We start from the raw sequence: 27,478 nt of genomic DNA, 5'->3' as shown, positions 1-27,478 counted from the left end.
TGTAGTGCTTTTATTGTCATTATTTCTTTAAAAATTTACCTTAGAGTACCCAGGAGTTGTTTAATAAGAGGTTTTAAAATTTCTAGGTGGAATTTCTCTTTTTTGTTTTTATTAGTAAATTCTAGTTTTATTGCATTATGATCAGAGAGTATTGCTTGTAATAGTTCTATTATGTGGAGGTTACTGATGTTTTCTTTGTGACCTAATATATGATTATTTTTGGTGATGTGGTGTGGGCACTTCAGAAGAGTATTCTCTAGTATCAGAGAGTAGAGTTTGATAAATATCCTTAAGATTTACCCTGTTGATTATGCTGTTTAGATCTTCTATCTCATTTTTGGCTTACCTAATCTGTCTAATATACCACTGAGAGTGGTATATGAAAGTCTCCTATTATTAGTGTTTCTATCTGTGTCTCCTTGCATCTGTTGTAGTTTTTGCTTCATAAAGGTGGTTGCAATGTTATATTCATGTAAATACGTGTATTTTTATTTGTTCTCTTTTCATCGAGGATTGTGGCTTTTAGCATTAAAAAGTGTCTTCCTTTGGCATGATGAATGCTTTGGGGCTTGAATTGTGCTTTGCCTGATTCCAGGTTTGCCACCCCTGCTCTCTTTTTGTTTCCAGGTGCCTTGTATAATTTGGCCATCCTTTTATTTTTAACTTTTCACAATCACTTTGTTTTAGATATGTTTTTTATACAACTCCTTGTTTTGTGAGCCAAATTGTACCTGTTTATTTTAGTAGATGAGTTAATAAGCCCACCACATTTATTGTTAGGACTGATATATTTGGTCTATCGTAATATTTTATAATCATGTGTATTTTGTTATATTTGCTATTTCTTTTTGCTATGAGGTGTAGTTTTTGCTCTTTTATTTTAAAAAGAGGAAGGTTTTTATTTTTGTTCTAATGGTTAACCTTTGTACTTACACCTTTTAAAATGCCCTTACTCCCCTGTTTATTTAACCTGTTCTGTGTGTGAGAGAAATACATTTCATCCATGAAATCAAAGTAGAATAATGGTAGGCAACATTGGGGTTCTGTATCCACTTCCAGCTCCTCCCTACTGAGGAACTGGTGACAGCACCCAGCCGCTGTGGCTGGGAGAATAAGCCATGCCCTCCTCTCCTGAGGTCTGGCTTCCTCTGAACTGCTGATCGCCCTCTTGTTCTGTGGGCTCTAACTTGGTCCCGTTCTGTGCTGCCAGCGTGGCGTCTTTGTTGTAAGGGCTTTCGTGGGCAATTCTTTGCACTTGTAAATGCTGAACTCACATTTAGTATGGGATCTCTGTCAGTTGATTTTTTTTTTTTTTTGGTAACAGCTTTACTGAGATATAATTAACATACCACACAATTCACCCATTTAAAAGTCTACAATTCAGTGTTTTTTTAGTATATTCACAGAGTTGTGTAACCATCATCACAGTCTAGTGTTAGAACATATTCATCCCACCAAAAAGAAACCCTGTGCCCACTCCCCCCAATGCCCCCCTCCCCCCACCGCACCTAGGCAACCACCAATCTACTTTCTGTCTCTATGGATTTGCCTATTCTGGACCTTTCATATAAAGCAATCATACAATATGTGGTCTTTTGCGACTAGCTTCTTTCCCTTAGCATAATGATTTCAAGGTTCATCCCTGTTTGACTGTGTGTCAGTACTTCATTCCTTTTTATGGCCAGATATTTTTATGGCCAGATAATATTCCATTGTACAGGGATACTACATTTTGTTTATTCATTCATCTCTCAATGAACATTCGAGTTGTTTCTACATTTTGGCTCTTGTGAATAATGCTGTTATGAGCATTTGTGTACAAGTTTTTATGCAGACATATATTTTTATTTCTTTTGGGTGTATACCTAGGATTTGAATTGCTGGGTCATATGGTAACTCTATGTTTAATTTTTTAAGGAACTGCCAGACTGTTTTCCAAAGTGGCTGCATCATTTCTTTTGAGTTTATTTTCCCTTGGGCACCTTGTAATATATTCTTCACTTCTGAGATAATTTAGTCTTTTTCTCCCATTCTTTCCCCTTAGTTCGATTAATTTTTTTTTCTGTCATATCACTATGTTTTTTGGTATGTTTCTGTTCTTAGTTTTTAAATTTCTGATTCAAGGTGAGTTTTAAAAAATATATATTCCTAAATGCTTTTGGATATATTTAATTCTGTTTAGAGTATACAGTTAGAGTTTTCTTCTGCTTCATGTTTTTTTGGGGAGGAATTTTCCTCAGTTGAGAAATTCTCTTTTTCCACTTTCTTGTAAACACATGGGGATCATCAGACTAAAATTTTTGCAAATCTAATGAGTATGAAATGGTATCTCCTTGTTTTATTTTTATCTTCCTAGTAGGTAGTGTTGAATATCTTTTTGTATGTTTATTGGACAGTTATGTTTCCTCTTTGTTGAAAACTCTAAGGATAGAGTTGCCATTTATTGAGGTGGAACAGACCTTGGGAGGAGCAGATTTTGGAGGAAGGTCAGGAGTTTGCTCTTGGACATGTTTACAGCATCCAATAGGCTTTTGGATGTGGAAGACGGCAACACAGAGGATAGGTGAGGGCTGGAGATGTCAATTTGGGGGTTGTTAGTATATAGAGAGTATTTAAAGCCATGAGACTGAAGGAAAGTGCAGACTGGGAAGAGAGTGTAGACAATGAGAAGTCAAAGACTAAAGTCACTATTTAGAGGAAGACTGTGTTCACTATTTAGGGGTCAGGCTGATGAGGGGGGAGGTGAGGAAAAACCAGCAAAGGAGACAGAAAGCATTGTTAGAGGTAGGAGGAAAACCAGGAAAGTGTAGTATTCTGGAATCCAAGTGAAGAAAATGTTTCTGGGAGGAAGGTGTGATTGACCATCAGGTGCTGCTGGTAGATCCAGGAGAAGGAGGGAAAATAGCCATTGGATTTAGTAACATGGATTTCGTTAGCGATCTTGACTGGAGCAGTTTGGTGGAGTGGAAAGCTAGATTGGTGAGGGGCCAAGTAGAATGGGAGGAGAAGAATGGGAGAGAATGACTGTGGTATACAGTCAGCCCTTTGAGGAATTTGGTTGTAAATGGAGAGAGAGGTAGTAGGGTGATGGGAGGGACCTAATGGAGAGGGGGAAGTGATGTCATGGAAGAAGAGGAGAATTGCTTTCAGCTGGGTGAGGGGATGTGTCCAGTTCTGTCCTGGTTGGGGTGGCCTTTTTTGACACCAGCATCCCCTTCAGCATCCTCCTGGGAGTGGATGCCCCTGCTGTCCAGTCATCTTTCCATGTTCAAGGGCACACAAATTCACTCACTGCCCCTACACAGTTCACTTCGAAGGAGGAGTATAAATGAATTTCTCTTTTGTAATTGACATCTCCTTCTCCCCAGTCACAAACCCTGCTGGTGTTTCTGCCTTTTTTTTTTTTTCTTGCCCTCTCTGTCTTAAAGCTTCCTTTGATTAACTGTGCTAGTCACAAGTAAGTTAGTTTAAATCAGGGCTCAGCAATCTTTTTTGTAAAGGACCAGATAGTAAATATTTTAGACTTTGTGGGCCACATACAGTCTCTGTTGCATATTCTTCTTCTTTTTAAACAACACTTAAAAAATGTAAAAACCATCTCAGCTCAGACTCTAGGTAGGGTTTAAATTAACTCTCCTCTCTTATGCATTAAGCCCCTGAGCTACTACTGTTCATTACTAGCTGATGCACCCGAAAAGCAAATGCAAATAAAGTTAACTTTAAAAAAAAAAAGCTTTATTGAGATATATTTTACAGGTTTAAAATGTACAATTCAGTGATTTTTGGTATGTTTGCAGAGTTGTGCAACCATCTCCATAATATCTGCTCTAATCTTACAGCACTTTCATCACCCCAAAGCTAACTTTTTTACAGCTTTGAGGTATAATTTATATGCAATAAAATTCACCCATTTTTGAGTGAATAGTTTGAATTTTTTTTTGTTAGTCATCCATCTTATGCACATCAGTGTATACATGTCAATCCCAATCTCCCAATTCATCCCACCACAACCCCCACCCCCCGCCGCTTTCCCCCATTGGTGTCCATACGTTTTTTTCTCTACATCGGTGTCTCAATTTCTGCTCTGAAAACCGGTTCATCTGTACCATTTTCTAGGTTCCACATATATGCGTTAATATACGATATTTGTTTTTCTCTTTCTGACTTACTTCACTCTGTATGACAGTCTCTAGATGGATCCACATCTCTACAAATGACCCAATTTCGTTCCTTTTTATGGCTGAGTAATATTCCATTGTATATATGTACCACTTCTTCTTTATCCATTCGTCTATTGATGGGCATTTAGGTTGCTTCCATGACCTGGCTATTGTAAATAGTGCTGCGATGGACATTGGGGTGCATGTGTCTTTTTGAATTATGGTTTTCTCTGGGTATATGCCCAGTAGTGGGATTGCTGGGTCATATAGTAATTCTATTTCTAGTTCTTTAAGGAACCTCCATACTGTTCTCCATAGTGGCTGTATCAATTTATGTTCCCACCAAGAGTGCAAGAGGGTTCCCTTTTCTCCACACCCTCTCCAGCATTTGTTGTTTGTAGATGTTCTGATGATGCCCATTCTAACTGGTGTGAGGTGATACCTCACTGTATTTTGATTTGCATTTCTCTAATAATTAGTGATGTTGAGCAGCTTTTCATGTGCTTCTTGGCCATCTGTATGTCTTCTTTGGAGAAATGTCTCTTTAGGTCTTCTGCCCATTTTTGGATTGGGTTGTTTTTTTTTTAATATTGAGCTGCACGAGCTGTTTATATATTTTGCAGGTTAATCCTTTGTCCGTTGATTCATTTGTAAATATTTTCTCCCATTCTGAGGGTTGTCTTTTTGACTTATTTATGATTTCCTTTGCTGTGCAAAAGCTTGGAAGTTTCATTAGGTCCCATTTGTCTGTTTTTATTTCCATTACTCTAGGAGGTGGATCAAAAAAGATCTTGCTGTGATTTATGTCAAAGACTGTTCTTCCTATGTTTTCCTCTAAGAGTTTTATAGTGTCTGGTCTTACATTTAGGTCTCTAATCCATTTTGAGTTTATTTTTGTGTATGGTGTTAGAGAGTGTTCTAATTTCATTCTTTTACATGTAGCTGTCCATTTTTCCCAGCACCACTTATTGAAGAGACTGTCTTTTCTCCATTGTATATCCTTGCCTCCTTTGTCATAGATTAGTTGACCATAGGTGCGTGGGTTTATCTCTGGGCTTTCTATCCTGTTCCATGGATCTATATGTCTGTTTTTGTGCCAGTACCATATTGTCTGGATTACTGTAGCTTTGTAGTATAGTCTGAAGTCAGGGAGTCTGATTCCTCCAGCTCCTTTTTTCTACCTCAAGGCTGCTTTGGCTATTCGGCGTCTTTTGTGTCTCCATACAGATTTTAAGATTTTTTCTTCTAGTTCTGTAAAAAATGCCATTGGTAATTTGATAGGGATTGCATTGAATCTGTAGATTGCTTTGGGTAGTATAGTCATTTTCACAATATTGATTCTTCCAATCCAAGAACATGGTATATCTCTCCATCTGTTGGTATCACCTTTAGTTTCTTTCATCAGTGTCTTATAGTTTTCTGCATACAGGTCTTTTGTCTTCCTAGGTAGGTTTATTCCTAGGTATTTTATTCTTTTTGTTGCAGTGGTAAGTGGGAGTGTTTCCTTAATTTCTCTTTCAGATTTTTCATCATTAGTGTATAGGAATGCAAGAGATTGCTGTACATTAATTTTGTATCCTTCAGCTTTACCAAATTCATTGATTAGCTCTAGTAGTTTTCTGGTGGCATCTTTAGGATTCTCTATGTATAGTATCATGTCATCTGTAAACAGTGACAGTTTTACTTCTTCTTTTCCAATTTGGATTCCTTTTATTTCTTTTTCTTCTCTGATTGCCGTGGCTAGGACTTCCAAAACTATGTTGAATAATAGTGGTGAGAATGGACATCCTTGCCTTGTTCCTGATCTAAGAGGAAATGCTTTCAGTTTTTCACCATTGAGAATGATGTTTGCTGTGGGTTTGTCGTATATGGCCTTTATTATGTTGAAGTAGGTTCCCTCTATTCCCACTTTCTGGAGAGTTTTTATCATAAATGGGTGTTGAATTTTGTCACAAGCTTTTTCTGCATCAATTGAGATGATCATATGGTTTTTATTCTTCAATTTGTTAATATGGTGTATCACATTGATTGATTTGCGTATATTGAAGAATCCTTGCATCCCTGGGATAAATTCCACTTGATCGTGGTGTATGATCCATTTAATGTGTTGTTAGATTCTGTTTGCTGGTATTTTGTTGAGGATTTTTGCATCTATATTCATCAGTGATATTGGTCTGTAATTTTCTTTTTTTTGTAGTATCTTTGTCTGGTTTTGGTATCAGGGTGATGGTGGCCTCATAGAATGAGTTTGGGAGTATTCCTTCCTCCGCAGTTTTTTGGAAGGGTTTGAGAAGGATGGGTGTTAGCTCTTCTCTAAATGTTTGATAGAACTCACCTGTGAAGCCATCTTGTCCTGGACTTCTGTTTGTTGGAAGATTTTTAATCACAGTTTCAATTTCAGTACTTGTGATTGGTCTGTTCATATTTTCTGTTTCTTCCTGGTTCAGTCTTGGAAGGTTATACCTTTCTAAGAATTTGTCCATTTCTTCCAGGTTGTCCATTTTATTGGCATAGAGTTGTTTATAGTAGTCTCTTAGGATGCTTTGTATTTCTGTGGTGTCTGTTGTAACGTCTCCATTTTCGTTTCTAATTTTATTGATTTGAGTCCTCTCCCTCTTTTTCTTGATGAGTCTGGCTAATGGTTTATCAATTTTGTTTATCTTTTCAAAGAACCAGCTTTTAGTTTTATTGATCTTTGCTATTGTTTTCTTTGTTTCTATTTCATTTATTTCTGCTCTGATCTTTATGATTTCTTTCCTTCTGCTAACTTTGGGTTTTGTTTGTTCTTCTTTCTCTAGTTCCTTTAAGTGTAAGGTTAGATTGTTTATTTGAGATTTTTCTTGTTTCTTGAGGTAGGCTCGTATAGCTATAAACTTCCCTCTTAGAACTGCTTTTGCTGCATCCCATAGGTTTTGGATCTTCGTGTTTTCATTGTCATTTGTCTCTAGGTATTTTTTGATTTCCTGTTTGATTTCTTCAGTGATCTCTTGGTTATTTAGTAACGTATTGTTTAGCCTCCATGTGTTTTGTGTTTTTTACGTTTTTTTCCCTGTAATTGATTTCTAATCTCATGATTTCAATTTTCTTAAATTTACTGAGGCTTGATTTGTGACCCTAGATGTGAGCTATCCTGGAGAATGTTCCGTGCGCACTTGAGAAGAAAGTGTAATCTGCTGTTTTTGGATGGAATGTCCTATAAATATCAATTAAATCTATCTGGTCTACTGTGTCATTTAAAGCTTGTGTTTCCATATTGATTTTCTGTTTGGATGATCTGTCCATTGGTGTAAGTGAGGTGTTAAAGTCCCCCACTGTTATTGTGTTCCTGTCGATTTCCTCTTTTAGAGCTGTTAGCAGTTGCCTTATGTATTGAAGTGCTCCTATGTTGGGTGCATATATATTTATAATTGTTATATCTTCTTGGATTGATCCCTTGATCATTAGGTAGTGTCCTTCCTTGTCTCTTGTAACATTCTTTATTTCAAAGTCTATTTCATCTGATAGGAGTACTGCTACTCCAGCTTTCTTCTGATTTCCATTTGCATGGAATATCTTTTTCCATCCCCTCACTTTCAGTCTGTATGTGTCCCTAGGTCTGAAGTGGGTCTCTTGTAGACAGCATATATATGGGTGTTGTTTTTGCATCCATTCAGCAAGCTTGTGTCTTTTGGTTGGAGCACTTAATCCATTCACATTTAAGGTAGTTATCGATATGTATGTTCCTATGACCATTTTCTTAATTGTTTTGGGTTTGTTTGTTTTTTTGTTTTTTAACATCTTTATTGGAGTATAATTGCTTTACAGTGGTGTGTTAGTTTCTGCTTTATAACAAAGTGAATCAGTTATACGTATACATATGTTCCCATATCTCTTCCCTCTTGTGTCTCCCTCCCTCCCACCTTCCCTATCCCACCCTTCTAGGTGTTCACTAACCACCGAGCTGATCTCCCAGTGCTATGCGGCTGCTTCCCACTAGCTGTCTATTTTATGTTTGGTAGTGTTTATATGTCCATGCCACTCTCTCACTTTGTCACAGCTTACCCTTCCCCCTCCCTATATTGTCAAGTCCATTCTCTAGTAGGTCTGTGTCTTTATTCCCGTCTTGCCACTAGGTTCTTCATGACCTTTTTTTTTTTTTCCTTATATTCCATATATATGTGTTAGCATACGGTATTTGTTTTTCTCTTTCTGACTTACTTCACTCTGTATGACAGACGCTAACTCCATCCACCTCACTACAAATAACTCAATTTCGTTTCCTTTTATGGCTGAGTAATATTCCAATGTATATATGTGCCACATCTTCTTTATCCATTCATCTGTCGATGGACACTTAGGTTGCTTCCAGGTCCTGGCTATTGTAAATAGAGCTGCAATGAACATTTTGGTACATGACTCTTTTTGAATTATGGTTTTCTCAGGGTATATGCCCAGTAGTGGGATTGCTGGGTCGTATGGTAGTTGTATTTTTAGTTTTTTAAGGAACCTCCATACTGTTCTCCATAGTGGCTGTATCAGTTTACATTCCCGCGAACAGTGCAAGAGTGTTCCCTTTTCTCCACACCCTCTCCAGCATTTATTGTTTCTCTATTTTTTGATGATGGCCATTCTAACTGGTGTGAGATGATATCTCATTGTAGTTTTGATTTGCATTTCTCTAATGATTAATGATGTTGAGCATTCTTTCATGTGTTTGTTGGCAAACACATGTAAAGCTTTTGATTTCTCCATCGAATATGAATGAGATCCTTGCCGGCTAGAGTAATCTTGGTTGTAGGTTCTTCCCTTTCATCACTTTAAGTATATCATGCCAGTCCCTTCTGGCTTGTAGAGTTTCTGCTGAGAAATCAGCTGTTAACCTTATGGGAGTTCCCTTGTATGTTATTTTTCGTTTTTCCCTTGCTGCTTTCCATAATTTTTCTTTGTCTTTGATTTTTGCCACATTGATTACTATGTGTCTCGGCGTGTTTCTCCTTGGGTTTATTCTGTATGGGACTCTCTGCGCTTCCTGGACTTGGGTGGCTATTTCCTTTCCCATGTTAGGGAAGTTTTTGACTGTAATCTCTCCAGCTATTTTCTCGGGTCCTTTCTCTCTCTCTTCTCCTTCTGGGACCCCTATAATGCGAATGTTGTTGCGTTTAATGTTGTCCCAGAGGTCTCTTAGGCTGTCTTCATTTCTTTTCATTCTTTTTTCTTTATTCTGTTCTGCAGCAGTGAATTCCACCATTCTGTCTTCCAGGTTGCTTATCCGTTCTTCTGCCTCAGTTATTCTGCTATTGATTCCTTCTAGTGTAGTTTTCATTTCAGTTATTGTATTGGTCATCTCTGTTTGTTTGTTCTTTAATTCTTCTAGGTCTTTGTTAAACATTTCTTGCATCTTCTCGATCTTTGCCTCCATTCTTTTTCCGAGGTCCTGGATCATCTTCACTATCATTATTCTGAATTCTTTTTCTGGAAGATTGCCTACCTCCATTTCATTTAGTTGTTTTTCTGGGGTTTTATCTTGTTCCTTCATCTGGTACATAACCCTCTGCCTTTTCATCTTGTCTGTCTTTCTGTGAATGTGGTTTTTGTTCCACAGGCTGCAGGATTGTAGTTCTTGCTTCTGCTGTCTGCCCTGTGGTGGATGAGGCTATCTACTAGTTTCAATTTTAATAAAGCTAATTTTAATATTAGCAGAGGAAAATATTCTAAGTAATACCTTTTTTCTCACATAACCAGTAAATCTCACTTGTAAACATTTTCTCCCAAGTGACCTACACCTTTCCCTTTAAATCAGTAGTTTTATAGTCCTAGAGCCAGCAGAATCCGCATCACCTGGGAACTTGCTAGAAGTGGGGCCCACCCCAGAAGAGAACCCAGCATTCTGTTTTGTAACCAGCCTTTCAGGTTATTTTGCAGTGCACTAAAGTTGGAGAACCACCACTCTAAGGTCTATCCCTGAGTGGAACTGCTGAGTCGTAGGATATGAGTGTGTTCCAAGTTTAACGGGTACTGCCAGCCCCTTCCAAAGTGGTTATAAATGTGTATACTCACCTCCTTAGCAGTGTACGAGAGTCCCCATCTTTCCACAGCCTCACCAACACTCTGGAATATGCAACTTCAGGGTTTTTTTGTTTGTTTGTTTTTTGTCATTCTGACAGGTGTGGCATGGTTATGATCTGAATTGGTATTTACTCAGTTACTATTGAAGTTGAACGTCTCAGATGTCCATAGGTCATTTGAGTTTTCTGTTCTGTGATGTGCTGTTTGGAGTCTTTTGCCTGTTGAAATAAATATAATTAAGTAAACAAATAATCACAATGTATTGAAATAATTGCAGAATAAACTCAGAATTCCCAAGAAGAAAGAAACTCAGGGGGAAAGAAAGAAAGTCAAGGAAAGAATTTCAGGGAAGATTATGGTCAAACAGTCCTAAAAGAATAGGGATTTGTCAGGCAGAGTGAGGGAAAGCCATCTATGTGATATGAACAGAACAGCCTGATCAGGGAAAAGCAAGTAGTTTGCTGTGGTGGACTAATAGGATATGTGGAGGAAAAGACATATATAAGGCTAGGAGAAAGGTAGGGAGTGACTAGATGTATGTATTTTAAATTTGTTTAATCTTTTACTGATTGTTGGGCATTTGGGTTATAACTAGTTTGGGTGGATTTTTTTCTTTCCTATTATAAATGAAGCTTATATAAACATCTTAGTATCTATAGCTGCTTTTTTCTTTTAAATTATTACCTTAGAATAATACATTTAAACTGAAATTATTAGTTTAAAAGAAAGTAGGCATGATTAGTTTCATAATTTCTTACATATTTCAAGGTTACCTATCATTAGGGATAGGCAAATCAAAACTGTGGTGAGGAACCACTTCACTCCCACTTGGATGGCTATAATCAAAGAGACAGACAATGACAAATGTTAGTGGGGATGTGGAAAAATTGGAACCTTCATACATTGCTGGTGGGAATGTAAAATGATGTAGCTGCTTTGGAAAAGTTTGGCAGTCTCCCAAGAAGTTAAACATAGAGTTATTGTATGACCCAGCATTTCTACTCCTAGGTTTATACCCAAGAGAAACGAAAAACTGTGTCTACACAAAAACTTGTACACAAATGTTCATAGCAGCATTATTCATAATAACCAAAAAAATAGAAACAACCCAAATGTCCATTGAGAGATCAATGAATCTTAAAATGTCGTGTACCCATACAGTGGAATATTATTCAGCCGTAAAAAGGATGAAATACTGATATATGGTAAAACCCTTGAAAACATTATGCTAAGGGAAAGAAGCCAGTCACAAAGAATCACATATTTGTATGATTCCGTTTATATGAAAGGTAAAGAGTAAGTAAATACATAGGAACCGAAAGTAGATTACTGGTTCTCAGAGGCTAATCTAAGAAAGAGAGGAATGGGGAGTGACTGCTAGTGGGGTTTCTTTTAGAGGGGATGAAAATGTTCCAAAATTAGATTGTGGTGATGGTTATGCGTCCCTGTTAATATAGTAAAAAACATTGAACTGTACACTTAAATAGGTGAATTGTACGGTATGTGAATTGTATTTCAGTAAGTGTTTTGCAAAAAATAAAATGGATAAAAAAATTACCCTCTGGGAAAGATATACTTTTTCATCATCACCAACAGTATTTGGTGTCTCCCCCACAACCTTTGGGTTTATTATATTTGTTCAATTTAATAGGTATATACCCAAAGCTTCTTTAATTAAATTATAAGATCCCTCAGTAGAATGTAAGCTCCAGGAGGGCAGGAAGTTTTTCCTGTTTCTCTTCACTGCTGTCTCCCCAGAACAGTGCCTGCCAAATAATAGGTACTCAGTAACATTTGTTAAATGAATACTTTTTTTTTTTAACATTTTTATTGGAGTATGATTGCTTTACATTGGTGTGTTAGTTTCTGCTTTATAATGAAGTGAATCAGTTATACATACACATATATCCCCATATCTCTTCCCTCTTGCATCTCCCTCCCTCCCACCCTCCCTATCCCACCCTTCTAGCTGGTCACAAAGCACCGAGCTGATCTCCCTGTGCTATGCAGCTGCTTCCCACTAGCTATCTATTTTACATTTGGTAGTGTATATATGTCCATGTGTCTTCCCTGTGTCCTCAAGTCCATTTTCTAGTAGGTCTGCGTCTTTATTCCCGTCTAGCCCCTAGGTTCTTCAGGACCTTTTTTTTGGTTTTTTTTAGATTCCATATATATGTGTTAGCATACGGTATTTGTTTTTCTCTTTCTGACTTACTTCACTCTGTATGACAGACTCTAGGTCCATCCACCTCACTACAAATAACTCAATTTCGTTCCTTTTTATTGCTGAGTAACATTCCATTGTATATATGTGCCACATCTTTATCCATTCATCTGTCGATGGACACTTAGGTTGCTTCCATGTCCTAGCTATTGTAAATAGAGCTGCAATGAACATTTTTATATTTGTAGTTACTAAGAAAACACTTTGCCCTTTAGTGTCTTAATTTCATAGTACATCTGACCTAATTGTTCTTCCTAGCCTCACATTCTTTTTGGAAAGAAGCAGTGTATAACTAAATGAATTGAATTGAATGTACTTCTGGTGAGTGATCTAGTTCAAGTCGTTTGATCTTATATACTATTACTTCCTTCTGAAATTTATTATAACAGTGGTTTGCAAATGTTTGACTATGAGGAATCCCTTTTCAAACCAATGTCCACATAGTTATAGTTGTACTTTTTGTATCAGTCAGTGGAAAAACTACATAGTGACAAGAAGCCATTTATATTTTAACAGTGGCCATAGTATCTTCAGAAATTTGCAAAATAGAGGTTCTAATATATGAGACATATACTTATTCATTCTGTAGTCTGTGTATGGTGGCTGTATGTATTATTCATGGGCCCATGGCAGTAATTTTGAAAGCCATCAGGGGTTTGGAGCCAGTAAGTTGGGCACTACTTAATTATAGTATCAAAACTGAGCAAGAGGTGGTCGGAGAAGATGGCGGAAGAGTAAGACGCAGAGATCACCTTCCTCCCCACAGATACATCAGAAATACATCTACACGTGGAACTTCTCCTATAGAACACCCACTGAACACTGGCAGAAGACCTCAGACCTCCCAAAAGGCAAGAAACTCCCCACGTGCCTGGGTAGGGCAAAAGAAGAAAGAAAAAACAGAGACAAAAGAACAGGGACGGGACCTGCACCAGTGGGAGGGAGCTGTGAAGGAGGAAAGGTTTCCACACACTAGGAAGCCCCTTCGCGGGCGGAGACTGCGGGTGGCGGAGGGGGGAAGCTTCGGAGCCACGGAGGAGAGCGCAGCAACTGGTGCGGAGGGCAAAGCGGAGAGATTCCCGCACAGAGGATCGGTGCCGACCAGCACTCACCAGCCCGAGAGGCTTGTCTGCTCACCCACCGGGGCAGGCGGGGGCTGGGAGCTGAGGCTTGGGCTTCGGTCGGATCGCAGGGAAAGGGCTGGGGTTGGCGGCGTAAACACAGCCTGAAGGGGTTAGTGCACCACGGCTACCCGGGAGGGAGTCCAGGGGAAAAAGTCTGGAGCTGCCGAAGAGGCAAGAGATTTTTTCTTCCCTCTTTGTTTCCTGGTGTGCGAGGAGAGGGGATTAAGAGCGCTGCTTAAAGGCGCTCCAGAGACGGGTGCGAGCCGCGGCTATCAGCGCGGACCCCAGAGACGGGCATGAGATGCTAAGGCTGCTGCTGCAGCCACCAACAATCCTGTGTGCAAGCACAGGTCACTCTCCACACCTCCCCTCCGGGAGCCTGTGCAGCCCGCCACTGCCAGGCTCCCGTGATCCAGGGACCAATTCCCCGGGAGAACACACAGCGCACCTCAGGCTGCTGCAACGTCATGCCGGCCTCTGCCGCCGCAGGCTCGCCCCACATCCGTACCCCTCCCTCCCCCCGGCCTGAGGGAGCCAGAGCCCCCGAATCAGCTGCTCCTTTAACCCCGTCCTGTCTGAGTGAAGAACAGATGCCCTCAGGCGACCTACACGCAGAGGTGGGGCCAAATCCAAAGCTGAACCCCGGGAGCTGTGCGAACAAGGAAGAGAAAGGGAAATCCCTCCCAGCAGCTTCAGGAGCAGCGGATTAAATCTCCACAATCAACTTGATGTACCCTGCATCTCTGGAATACCTGAATAGACAACGAATCATCCCAAATTGAGGAGGTGGACTTTGGGAGCAAGATATATTATTTTTTCCCCTTTTCCTCTTCTTGTGAGTGTGTATGTGTATGCTTCTGTGTGAGATTTTGTCTGTATAGCTTCGCTTTCACCATTTGTCCTAGGGTTCTGTCCATCCGTTTTTGTTTGTTTGTTTTTTAACTTTTTAAAAAGTTTTTTTCTTAATATTTTTTATTTTAATAACTTTATTTTATTTTATTTTATCCTTTTTCTTTCTTTCTTTCTATTTTTTCTCCCTTTTATTCTGAGGCGTGTGGATGAAAGGCTCTTGGTGCTCCAGCCAGGAGTCACTGCTGTGCCTCTGAGGTAGGAGAGCCAACTTCAGGACACTGGTCCACAAGACACCTCCCAGCTCCACGTAATATCAAACGGCGAAAATCTCCCAGAGATCTCCATCTCAACACCAAGACCCAGCTTCACTCAACAACCAGCAAGCTACAGTGCTGGACACCCTATGCCAAACAACTAGCAAGACAGGAACACAACCCCACCTATTAGCAGAGAGGCTGCCTAAAATCATAATAAGGCCACAGACACCCCAAAACACACCACCAGATGCAGACCTGCCCACCAGAAAGACAAGATCCAGCCTCATCCACCAGAACACAGGCACTAGTCCCCTCCACCAGGAAGCCTACACAACCCACTGAACCAACCTTAGCCACTGGGGACAGACACCAAAAACAACGGGAACTACGAACCTGCAGCCTGCGAAAAGGAGACCCCAAACACAGTAGGTGAAGCAAAATGAGAAGACAGAGAAACACACAGCAGATGAAGGAGCAAGGCAAAAACCCACCAGACCTAACAAATGAAGAGGAAATAGGCAGTCTACCTGAAAAAGAATTCAGAATAATGATAGTAAAGATGATCCAAAATCTTGGAAATAGAATAGACAAAATGCAAGAAACATTTAACAAGGACCTAGAAGAACTAAAGAAGAAACAAGCAATGATGAACAACACAATAAATGAAATTAAAAATACCCTAGAAGGGATCAATAGCAGAATAACTGAGGCAGAAGAACGGATAAGTGACCTGGAAGATAAAAGAGTGGAAATAACTACTGCAGAGCAGAATAAAGAAAAAAGAATGAAAAGAACTGAGGACAGTCTCAGAGACCTCTGGGACAACATTAAATGCACCAACATTCGAATTATAGGGGTCCCAGAGGAAGAAGAGAAAAAGAAAGGGACTGAGAAAATATTTGAAGAGATTATAGTTGAAAACTTCCCTAATATGGGAAAGGAAATAGTTAATCAAGTCGAGGAAACACAGAGAGTCCCATGCAGGATAAATCCAAGGAGAAACACGCCAAGACACATATTAATCAAACTATCAAAAATTAAATACAAAGAAAACATATTAAAAGCAGCAAGGGAAAAACAACAAATAACACACCAGGGAATCCCCATAAGGTTAACAGCTGATCTTTCAGCACAAACGGTGCAAGCCAGAAGGGAGTGGCAGGACATATTTAAAGTGATGAAGGAGAAAAGCCTACAACCAAGATTACTCTACCCAGCAAGGATCTCATTCAGATTTGATGGAGAAATTAAAACCTTTACAGACAAGCAAAAGCTAAGAGAATTCAGCACCACCAAACCAGCTCTACAACAAATGCTAAAGGAACTTCTCTAGGCAAGAAACACAAGAGAAGGAAAAGACCTATAATAACAAACCCAAAACAATTAAGAAAATGGGAATAGGAACATACATATCGATAACTACCTTAAGTGTAAATGGATTAAATGCTGCCACCAAAAGACACAGACTGGCTGAATGGATACAAAAGCAAGACCCATATATATGCTGTCTACAAGAGACACACTTCAGACCTAGGGACACATACAGACTGAGAGTGAGGGGATGGAAAAAGATATTCCATGCAAATGGAAATCAAAAGAAAGCTGGAGTAGCAATTCTCATATCAGACAAAATAGACTTTAAAATAAAGACTATTACAAGAGACAAAGAAGGACACTACATAATGATCAAGGGATCGATCCAAGAAGAAGATATAACAATTGTAAATATTTATGCACCCAACATAGGAGCACCTCAATACATAAGGCAAATACTAACAGCCATAAAAGAGGAGATCAACAGTAACACAATCATAGTAGGGGACTTTAACACCCCACTTTCACCAATGGACAGATCATCCAAAATGAAAATAAGGAAGCACAAGCTTTAAATGATACATTAAACAAGAAGGACTTAATTGATATTTATAGGACATTCCATCCAAAAACAACAGAATACACATTTTTCTCAAGTGCTCATGGAACATTCTCCAGGATAGATCATATCTTGGGTCACAAATCAAGCCTTGGTAAATTTAAGAAAATTGAAATTGTGTCAAGTATCTTTTCCGACCACAACGTTATGAGACTAGATATCAATTACAGTAAAAGATCTGTAAAAAATACAAACACATGGAGGCTAAACAATACAGTAATTAATAACCAAGAGGTCACTGAAGGAGTCAAAGAGGAAATCAGAAAATACCTAGAAACAAATGACAATGGAGACACGATGACCCAAAACCTATGGGATGCAGCAAAAGCAGTTCTAAGAGGGAAGTTTATAGCAATACAATCCTACCTTAAGAAACAGGAAACATCTCAAATAAACAACCTAACCTTGCACCTAAAGCAATTAGAGAAAGAAGAACCAAAAAAACCCCAAAGTTAGCAGAAGGAAAGAAATCATAAAGATCAGAGCAGAAATAAATGAAAAAGAAATGAAGGAAATGATAGCAAAGATCAATAAAACTAAAAGCTGGTTCTTTGAGAAGATAAACAAAATTGATAAACCATTAGCCAGACTCATCAAGAAAAAAAGGGAGAAGACTCAAATCAATAGAATTAGAAATGAAAAAGGAGAAGTAACAACTGACAGTGCAGAAATACAAAGGATCATGAGAGATTACTACAAGCAACTCTATGCCAATAAAATGGACAACCTGGAAGAAATGGACAAAGTTTTACGAATGCACAACCTGCCGAGACTGAACCTGGAAGAAATAGAAAATATGAACAGGCCAATCACAAGCACTGAAATTGAAACTGTGATTAAAAATCTTCCAACAAACAAAAGCCCAGGACCAGATGGCTTCACAGGCGAATTCTATCAAACATTTAGAGAAGAGCTAACACCTATCCTTCTCAAACTCTTCCAAAATATAGCAGAGGGAGGAACACTCCCAAACTCACTCTACAAGGCCACCATCACCCTGATACCAAAACCAGACAAAGATGTCACAAAGAAAGAAAACTACAGGCCAATATCACTGATGAACATAGATGCAAAAATCCTCAACAAAATACTAGCAAACAGAATCCAACAGCACATTAAAAGGATTATACACCATGATCAAGTGGGGCTTATTCCAGGAATGCAAGGATTCTTCAATATATGCAAATCAATCAACGTGATACACCACATTAACAAATTGAAGGAGAAAAACCATATGATCATCTCAGTAGATGCAGAGAAAGCTTTCGACAAAATTCAACACCCATTTATGATAAAAACCCTACAGGAACTAGGCATAGAGGGAACTTTCCTCAACATAACAAAGGCCATATATGACAAACCCACAGCCAACATCGTCCTCAATGGTGAAAAACTGAAACCATTTCCACTAAGATCAGGAACAAGACAAGGTTGCCCACTCTCACCACTATTATTCAACATAGTTTTGGAAGTTTTGGCCACAGCAATCAGAGAAGAAAAAGAAATATAAGGAATCCAAATTGGAAAAGAAGAAGTAAAGCTGTCACTGTTTGCAGATGACATGATAATCTACGTAGAGAATCCTAAAGATGCTACCAGAAAACTACTAGAGCTAATCAATGAATTTGGTAAAGTAGCAGGATATAAAATTAATGCACAGAAATCTCTGGCATTCCTATACACTAATGATGAAAAATCTGAAAGTGAAATTAAGAAAACACTCCCATTTACCACTGCAACAAAAAGAATAAAATATCTAGGAATAAACCTACCTAAGGAGACAAAAGACCTGTATGCAGAAAATAATAAGACACGGATGAAAGAAATTAAGGATGATACAAATAAATGGAGAGATATACCATGTTCTTGGATTGGAAGAATCAACATTGTGAAAATGACTCTACTACCCAAAGCAATCTACAGATACAATGCAATCCCTATCAAACTACCACTGGCATTTTTCACAGAACTAGAACAAAAAATTTCACAATTTGTATGGAAACACAAAAGACCCCGAATGGCCAAAGCAATCTTGAGAACGAAAAATGGAGCTGGAGGAATCAGGCTCCCTGACTTCAGACTATATTACAAAGCTATAGTAATCAATACAGTATGGTACTGGCACAAAAACAGAAATATAGATCAATGGAACAGGATAGAAAGCCCAGATATAAACCCACGCACATATGGTCACCTTATCTTTGATAAAGGAGGCAGGCATATACAGTGGAGAAAAGACAGCCTCTTCAATAAGTGGTGCTGGGAAAACTGGACAAGTACATGTAAAGGAATGAAATTAGAACATTCCCTAACACCATACACAAAAATAAACTCAAAATGGATTAAAGACCTAAATGTAAGGCCAGACACTATCAAACTCTTAGAGGAAAACATAGGCAGAACACTCTGTGACATAAATCACAGCAAGATCCTTTTTGACCCAGCTCCTAGAGAAGTGGAAATAAAAACAAAAGTAAACAAATGGGACCTAATGAAACTTAAAAGCTTTTGCACAGCAAAGGAAACCATAAACAAGACCAAAAGACAACCATCAGAATGGGAGAAAATATTTGCAAATGAAGCAACTGACAAAGGATTAATCTCCAAGATTTACAAGCAGCTCATGCAGCTCAATAACAAAAAAACAAACAACCCAATCCAAAAATGGGCAGAAGACCTAAATAGACATTTCTCCAAAGAAGATATACAGATTGCCAACAGACACGTGAAAGAATGCTCAACATCATTAATCATTAGAGAAATGCAAATCAAAACTACAATGAGATATCATCTCACACCAGTCAGAATGGCCATCATCAAAAAATCGAGAAACAATAAATGCTGGAGAGGGTGTGGAGAAAAGGGAACCCTCTTGCACTGTTGGTGGGAATGTAAATTGATGCAGCCACTCTGGAGAACAGTATGGAGGTTCCTTAAAAACCTAAAAATAGAACTACCATACGACCCAGCAATCCCACTACTGGGCATATAGCCTGAGAAAACCATAATTCAAAAAGAGTCATGTACCACAATGTTCATTGCAGCACTATTTACAATAGCTCTAAATATTAAATAACACTATTTACAACAGGACATGGATGCAACCTAAGTGTCCATCGACAGATGAATGGATAAAGAAGAAGTGGCACATATATACAATGGAATATTACTCAGCCATAAAAAACGAAATTGAGATATTTGTAGTGAAGTGGATGGGCCTAGAGTCTGTCATACAGAGTGAAGTAAGTCAGAAAGAGGAAAACAAATACCGTATGCTAACACATATATATGGAATCTAAGAAAAAAAAAATGGTCATGAAGAACCTAGGGGCAAGATGGGAATAAAGACACAGACCTACTAGAGAATGGACTTGAGGATATGGGGAGGGAGAAGGGTAAGCTGTGACAAAGTGAGAGAGTGGCATGGACATGTATACACTACCAAACGTAAAATAGATAGTAGTGGGAAGCAGCCACATAGCACAGGGAGATCAGCTCGGTGGTTTGAGACCACCTAGAGGGGTTGGATAGGGAGGGTGGGAGGGAGGGAGACGCAAAAGGGAAGAGATATGGGAACATATGTATACGTATAACTGATTTACTTTGTTATAAAGCAGAAACTAACACACCATTGTAAAGCAATTATACTCCAATAAAGATGTTAAAAAAATGTTAAAAAAAAAACTGAGGAGTACTGAAATGTAAATAATAGTATAAAAGATTATACCCAAATCATGTTTTTTTTAAATTCAGCTCCTAAACCTATCAGTTTCTTTTAAAGACTGAAAAATATTTTAAAAATCAAGTTTAGGGCTTCCCTGGTGGCGCAGTGGTTGAGAATCTGCCTGCCAATGCAGGGGACACGGGTTCGAGCCCTGGTCTGGGAAGATCCCGCATGCCGCGGAGCAACTGGGCCCGTGAGCCAGGGTTGCTGAGCCTGCGCGTCTGGAGCCTGTGCTCCGCAACAAGAGAGGCCGCGATGGTGAGAGACCCGCGCACCGTGATGAAGAGTGGTCCCCACTTGCCGCAACTAGAGAAAGCCCTCGCACAGAAACGAAGACTCAACACAGTCGTAAATAAATAAATAAATAAATAAATAAGAACGTGAATTTCTTTAAAAAAAAAAAAAAAAGCAAACTGGGCTCTTCATTTAAAAAAAAAATCAAGTTTATATGTCTTTTAAAATTTACTTTTTTGACATTATTTGTTTTAGCAAAAAATCAGAAGCAAAGTAAATGTCTAATCATGCTTAATTAAGTTTTGGTATATTTATCTGATAGAAGTTAGGTGGCAATTTAGTGTGATAATTAGGCATTGTAATTCTTATTATCCGACAGTTTTAAAAGTAGGATATATCAAGTATTCCTAAAGATGTTGACTGTGATTATATGAACGTAACTGCGATTATATGTACATAACCAACAGCGAAAGTTGGGAAGGGGTCGTAGTGGTTGTGCTCAGATAGAGGAATTCTGGGGAAGTTTTTCCTCTTTTTGAAACACTTATTTAGCAGTTGCTGTGTGCCAGGCAATATTCTAAGCTCTTTTCATGACTTAACTCAGGGATCAACAAACTACAACGCATTTGGGGCCCTTTGGGCCCTGTTTTTGTGTGGCCCGAATGGTTTTTATATTTTTTAAGCATTTTTTTTAAAAGAAGAAGATAATGTTATAGAGACCTTATATGGCCTGCAAAACCTAAAGTAGTTACTCTCTGGCCCTTTACAGAAAAAGCTTGCTGACCCTTGGTCTAATTCATTTTATCCTTACAACATTCCAATAAGGTGGGTCCTATGAGGAAACTGAGGCACAGAGGGCTCAAATTACTTTTTGTCAGTGGCATTCACTGTTTTTAGAGCATGTTGCAGGCCCTTTCTACAAACTTGCTAATACTGTGTTTCTTTGCAGTGTAAAAAGTGGATAGTGGCTCACATGTCAAAGGATGGCACGGTCACGCTCTAGATCCCCCAGGTGGAGGCACAGGTGAGCAGTCCTTAGTTTAGCAGAGTAAGCATGGGTTTGGGATGTGCTTCAACTTTGAAATTCACCAGTATTGTTAAGAACCTATTTTAATAAGCTCGTGGACTTGGTTATTCACAGTAGGTGCTTTATAGTGATCAACGTTGTATTTCTACATTCTAGGACCTGACAGCTTTCTTTAATTATGGCTGGCAGCTAGAATTAATCCATAATAAAAGAAATGCAATGGCCACAGCAAGGAAGACTGAGAAACACCTTTGAGAGTGTTATATATTTTGCATCAGTAAGTGGTTTAGAACTCTTCAGTGTATATTCAGTTTAATTATTTTCATAATCAATATGTTTGAAGAAATTGGGAGTTTCCTATTTCTTCTTCTTCATGACAGAATAATAGAATTTTGAACAACTCAATTATAATTCAACTCTCCTCTTTGCTTGTTGGTAGTATCAATAGTGTATATAATTAGATTGGAACAATTTAACCAGTTTTTACTGTATACCTGCTATAGGCAGGTTCTGGGGCTACAAAGGCAAATTTGAGTACAGGGCCTCAGCAAGCACGCAGCCTGGCTGGGGAGATTGACACCATAGGCAACTATGATACTGTAGGAAAAGTGTGCTACTGACTGGGACAAGGTATTCTGGATCCACAGGGAGGGAATAGTTCTGCTTTTGTGGAGGGGAAGGAGGGATACCAAGAAAGTCTTCAAAGAAGAGATGAGATTTTAGATGGCCATTTAAGGATGGGTAGAAGTTTTTTTTTTCTTTTTTTTGGCCTTGTCGTGCAGCTTGTGCACTCTTAGTTCCCTGACCAGGAACTGAACCTGGGCCCTCGGCAGTGAGAGTGCGGAGTCCTAACCACTGGACTGCCAGGGAATTCCCAATGATGGGTAGAATTTTTAAATGCAGAAAGAGAGAAGAAAAGTATTCCAGTTAAGGGGATGACAAGAGCAAAGGTACAGAGCTGTGAAAGTGACTAGTACATTTTAGAAGTTTAAAGAGGACTACAATTACATACGCAAAAGACAGATCAAGATTTTTCATGTTAATACGGCTTGGTCGTGATGCTTGTTCTTTATGGTTCTCCAATGACTAATCAGTAATTTCTTCAACAGGTTTCACTTTGTAGTTCACAAGACCAAATTGTAATGGGGAGGAACTTCAGAAAGAAAAGGGAATGCAAAGAAGCAAATGGCTTGAACATGGAGGGCCTCACAGAGGTCATTTTGTTTCACCCTTTTGTGGTAGGCTCTGGTGAAGGGGCACAAAAGACCCTGCCAAGCTTAGTGCCTGATTTCTGGATGCCTTCTCAGGACTCTTTGTCACCAACTGTAAAGGGTCTGATATCTTACCCGACTTTCAAGCTAGCACATTAGTGTGTCACAGGGCACTTTTGGATCAGAGACAAAAGCCTGTATTACTCATATGCAGCAGGCGACTTGAGCTTCATGTTCCTGTGCTCCCCTTACCTCTAGTCCCCTGAGGGTGGGCGCTGCTGACATAGCTGAGGAACCCGAGCCCCATTAGGGACAGCAAGCAGCCCTGCCCAGCCTTTGCCTTGGAGGAGACATTATCTTGTTATCCTAGACAGCAAGCACATTGGCCCTCTGCCCCTTAGGGAAGCCCTATCCCCATCTTCCCTGGCAGTTTGCCTTGGAACAAAAGCTCAGGAGGCATGCAGAGCACAAGACATCCAAGGAGAATTGCCTCCCAACAGACTCCTTGGGTCTCTTTTGTCCCTTTAGGAGAACTGAAAATAATAGCCACCATTCCAGCAATCTCCTTCAGAAGAAAGGGGCTCTGTACAATAGAACGCTGAGATGAAATATAATACCAAAGCAGTATTCCATGTGAGGTAAGGATTAAAGTAAGAGATTGAGTTTTTCATCAGTCTGGAAGACCTCAGCTTCTGGCTGCCGGCTTTTCTCCTTAGCAGTGGAAGAGATGAAGTCTTCCAGGAAGTCCTCAGAGGCTCCAGTTGCTTCTTCCTGTGAAGCGGTGCAGCCAGCTGGATGACAGAGTTTCTACTTCAGCTAAATAATGCACTTGCCAGCACATCTAGCTTGGTGACTCTAAAGGGAGATATTGGCAATTCCAGTGTATAAATCCCAGTATGTACGTGAGGAAGATAAATCAGCCTCCTTTCTCGTAGGGAGGACCCAGACATGTCACCAAAAGGAAAGGCTTTTACTCCTGGTTACTCCAACTCCGTGGCAGCTGCTGCAGAGGGGGCGATAACAAAAGCTGCAAGGGTAGCTGCCTCATTGGTTAGAAGACATTAAACCCTCAGGGAGGAAATTGGGAGATTGGACAGGTCAGATGGGAGGAAAGGTCCCCAGGTGCCAATTTGAACTTTGTTGTGTTCCAGATAGTGTCACTCCTCTCTCTTAACCTGAAGTCTGGGTAACTCAGGCTGTTTCCCCAGACACTCCTAGGAGCCTTCCTCCTCAGTTGGAATGAAAGCCTCCATGTTGGCAATGATGAGGTATTGGAGAAGGTAGTTACAGAAAGGATGTGCTGTCCCTGGAGAGCATTATAGCTGCATTAAAGCACACATTCACCAAAGTTACAAGTTCTGGTTCAACAGCACACCTTTCATTTTATATGTAAGGGGACAGGTCTGGGAAAGAAAACTTATTTATGTTAGTAGTATTTACGGAGGGACTAAGCATGAGGTCCACATCTTAAGGCCCTCTTCCTCCCACCCCCTCCACTTGCTGTTTAAGGATGTAGTTTTTGCTCCTTGATATAAACTTAGTAGAGAGAATAGACAATCAATTGGGGAAACTGTGGGGTCAGTTTTGGGTCTGAGTTTGGATTTATTGTGCATCATAAACTCTTGGAATCTAATTTAATTTCAGAGATTATGTTCAGTTTTCCAGAGACTCTCCTACATATTTACTTGTGTGAATCTAGCCCTCCTTCTGCTTATTTCTTACTTGACCATTGAACCTGATGTAAGCGTTTGTTGACTGGCCCTTTTGCCAGAACTTTGCTGTCAGCAATCTTCCAAAATAGATCCTGCTGCGTACCTAAGCTGGTCCTCCTCCAGCAATATGGGTGTGCTCAGCTCATTTTGATATGCACATGGGGTACATTAGTTCAGATGAAAAGAGTATGCTTGTTGAATCGGGCGGAAGCATGATCAGACTCCCAAGTGAACAATTTAGAATGCAAATATCGCAAATTGATGAATTTAATTTGAGTGGAAGAAGCAGGGAAAAGCAAATGTTTTATTTGGGTAAGTCATGTTAAGACAAACTTAGTCTGTTGTCTTTGAATGGGCTAAACTTTTCTGTATTTGTTTACATAGGTCTTTATCACCAGTACCTAGAAATTCTGAACACTACAAGCAAAGACCTGAGCATTATGGCTATGAATATAGGAAGGATCCAAAAAGACCCGTCACTTGGAGAATGGACAATGAGAAACATGGACAGAGTAAACCAAGGATTCCTTCTCGTGAAACTATACATTACCGATCTTATGAACATAGATCATCTTCCCCAAACATAAGAAGAAACTCTTTAGAAAATTTTTATACTTATAAGCCTCCCCAAGTATATTTACCAGGAAGAGGGGATGATAGTAACAGAAGATCTCAGTATATGCCCAAATACTCAGAAGGTGTACTCTACAAGGAGAACCAGAGGAATTGTTATCCCCAGAAAGTGCAAGGAAGGTATTTTCCTGATGACCACAGAGTTAGAGGAAGTGGAAAAGGAGGGAAACCACCTCTGAGGTCAATAGCAGATTCTTTTAGATTCGAAGGACAGTGGCATGAAGATGAATTGAGGCACCAGAGGATACAAGACGAAAAATATTCTCAGTCACTTAGAAGAGGCTCTGAAGATTTTGAGAAAAGGAGCTCTTTTCAGACGAGGTATAGGAAAACATTAAACCTGGGTAATTTGATATAAAGACTCAAGTTAAAAAGTCTGTTTACTTTGTGGTTGAAGATAACCACCTTGAAAAGCTTTTGTCTAAAAAGATTAAAAGCATTGTAATGTAGTTTTGGTCTACTGGTAGTAGTGAAGTGTTTATTTTTAGAGTAAATCATGTTGATGGCTAGAGTATTAAAAAAAAAAAGATGCTATCTTCCTAAGTGCCTTGTGCATCTATGAGTTGGCTTCAGGGATTGTAGGTTAACTTGCTACTGTGCTCTGCATTTAAAGCCATGTTGCCCAACATTCCACACACATAAATTCTCACTTTCTTCTCTCTAGTGCAAGTGTAAACTGCTTTATGTCAACACAGGTATCCTGAGGATCGTGATTTCAGAAAATATGGACACACATCAAAAAGACCTCAAGACGTGGAGAGGTATGAAAACAGAGAGCCTGCCAGGAGCCCACAGTGGAAGTCCAGGCATTTTCTCCCTTCTTACCAAGAGAAGAAAGATCAGTGGAACCTCGGACCCCAAACTCTTCGATACGCTCCGAGGGAATTACCAGAGACCAGTTCAGCAGCCAAGGCATCCTGTGACTATCGCCACAAACATCGTAAGACCTCAGATGGGGACCAGGACTTTTATGATGGAAGAACTCAGAAGTACTCTAAGGAGGAAGATAGAAAATTCGGTTCTCAAAAAGGCCCTGTAAATAGAGAGTCCGATTGCTTTAATGCTGGAAGAGGGAGAGAGACTGAAGGTGGGCAAGTCAAAGAGCCTTTTAAGCCATCTAAGAAAGACTGCACTGCCTGCACTCATTCAAATAAAAGCGACGTTGGTTTGAGACCCTGTAATGACAAACGGAAGGACAAAATAAAGAAAGAAGGGGCTGGCAGAAAAGAGAGCAACTCTTCCCATAACCGACTTGATAAGAGTAAAAAACTTTCTGACTCGAAACCTTCATCTGCCATTCTTAGGAAGAAATCACTCACAGTTAAAGTAGATGTGAAGAAAACATCCAGGTATTATCTTTGTTTTTTTCTTAATGGTATGCAATAACTGTTTCTGCCACCTTTATTTGAAGCTTGGAAAATAGAATTAATGATGTGTTTGGAGTTCGAGCTAGGGGGCGGGGATTGCCTGGATTTTTCAAAAAAGCCCTCTAATGGGGATGAATCCCGTGATTAGTAACATGGGGTGACGTCATGTCTGTTCGTTTCCACGTTTGTATCTCAAGATGCTTTTTGGGTGAAGGGCATTCTATGGAGTTGTTCCTCTTCATGAATTTACATGTTTTTATGCTGCCAGATTTTTATATCCACGGATAGGCTGGGTGGTGCTCAAGGAGACCTGTTCCTTGCTCAGTTTCTCAGAGCCTGTTTTCCCTGTTGCCTGAAATTCAGAGAATTTTTGACCTGGAAGGGAACTTAGCAGACCCTGATTTTATAGAGGAAGAGATTGAGGCAGTGAGAGATGAAGTGACTTATCTAAGTCCGTGCCTGGGGCTCAAATCCACATGTCCCCTTGTGACTCAAGGAGGTGGATGACTTAATGTGGTTCTTGCTGCCGTCTCAAAAGGAGTGGTGCTCAACCGACTAGCTTCTCCGAGGTAGAGGAAATTAGGCTAGAGTCTAGAAAGAGGCCTATTTATAAGACATTTGGTTTAGCTCTTGATTGTTTAACCAAAAAGACTACTTTTGTAATAGGTTATATTCTCCTACAGTGGATTGCATGCTTTTTTCTATTATGAATATTACCTCTTTATGAATTCTGAGAATAATAAGGCACTGAGACTTGGATGTGTCAGCTAAGTCTGTTTGTTACCTTAATACACTACCAGTATGTGAATTAAAAAGTGAAGGACCATGTTGATTTGGTGTATTTATGTTCACCATTGACTCATATCTGTATTTGAATCAAAAACTAGAGGGAACAAAATATGATGGTGGGGGAGGTAAACCCACAGTCTTTTTTTTTAAACAAAATATATTTTGCTTCTTTCCTTAAAGTTAGAT

The 27,478-nt window shown here is 39.4% G+C and overlaps 1 protein-coding gene across 19 annotated transcripts in view; it reads left to right on the top strand.

The window, feature by feature from the left end:
- BCLAF3 (BCLAF1 and THRAP3 family member 3) overlaps window positions 1-27,478 on the top strand; it is an 82,630-nt gene that overhangs the window by 22,424 nt on the left and 32,728 nt on the right. For 16 of the 19 annotated variants that reach the window (XM_082447063.1, XM_082447067.1, XM_082447054.1 and 13 more), the window contains 3 exons: window positions 21,503-21,577; window positions 24,888-25,457; window positions 25,832-26,485. In XM_082447063.1, coding sequence (XP_082303189.1) covers window positions 21,537-21,577; window positions 24,888-25,457; window positions 25,832-26,485 — 1,265 coding nt within the window. In that variant the 5' untranslated portion in view covers window positions 21,503-21,536. Of the gene's footprint in view, window positions 1-13,195; window positions 13,281-21,502; window positions 21,578-24,887; window positions 25,458-25,831; window positions 26,486-27,478 lie in introns of all 19 variants that reach the window. The other 3 variants (XM_082447069.1, XM_082447055.1, XM_082447066.1) reach the window with 2 other exon arrangements.

This window comes from Balaenoptera physalus (genome assembly GCF_965194825.1).
Source record: "Balaenoptera physalus genome assembly, chromosome: X".
NCBI classification, from domain to species: domain Eukaryota; kingdom Metazoa; phylum Chordata; class Mammalia; order Artiodactyla; family Balaenopteridae; genus Balaenoptera; species Balaenoptera physalus.
The sequence above is the reverse complement of the archived record's forward strand: the minus strand, read 5'-3'. Positions and strand labels throughout refer to the sequence as shown.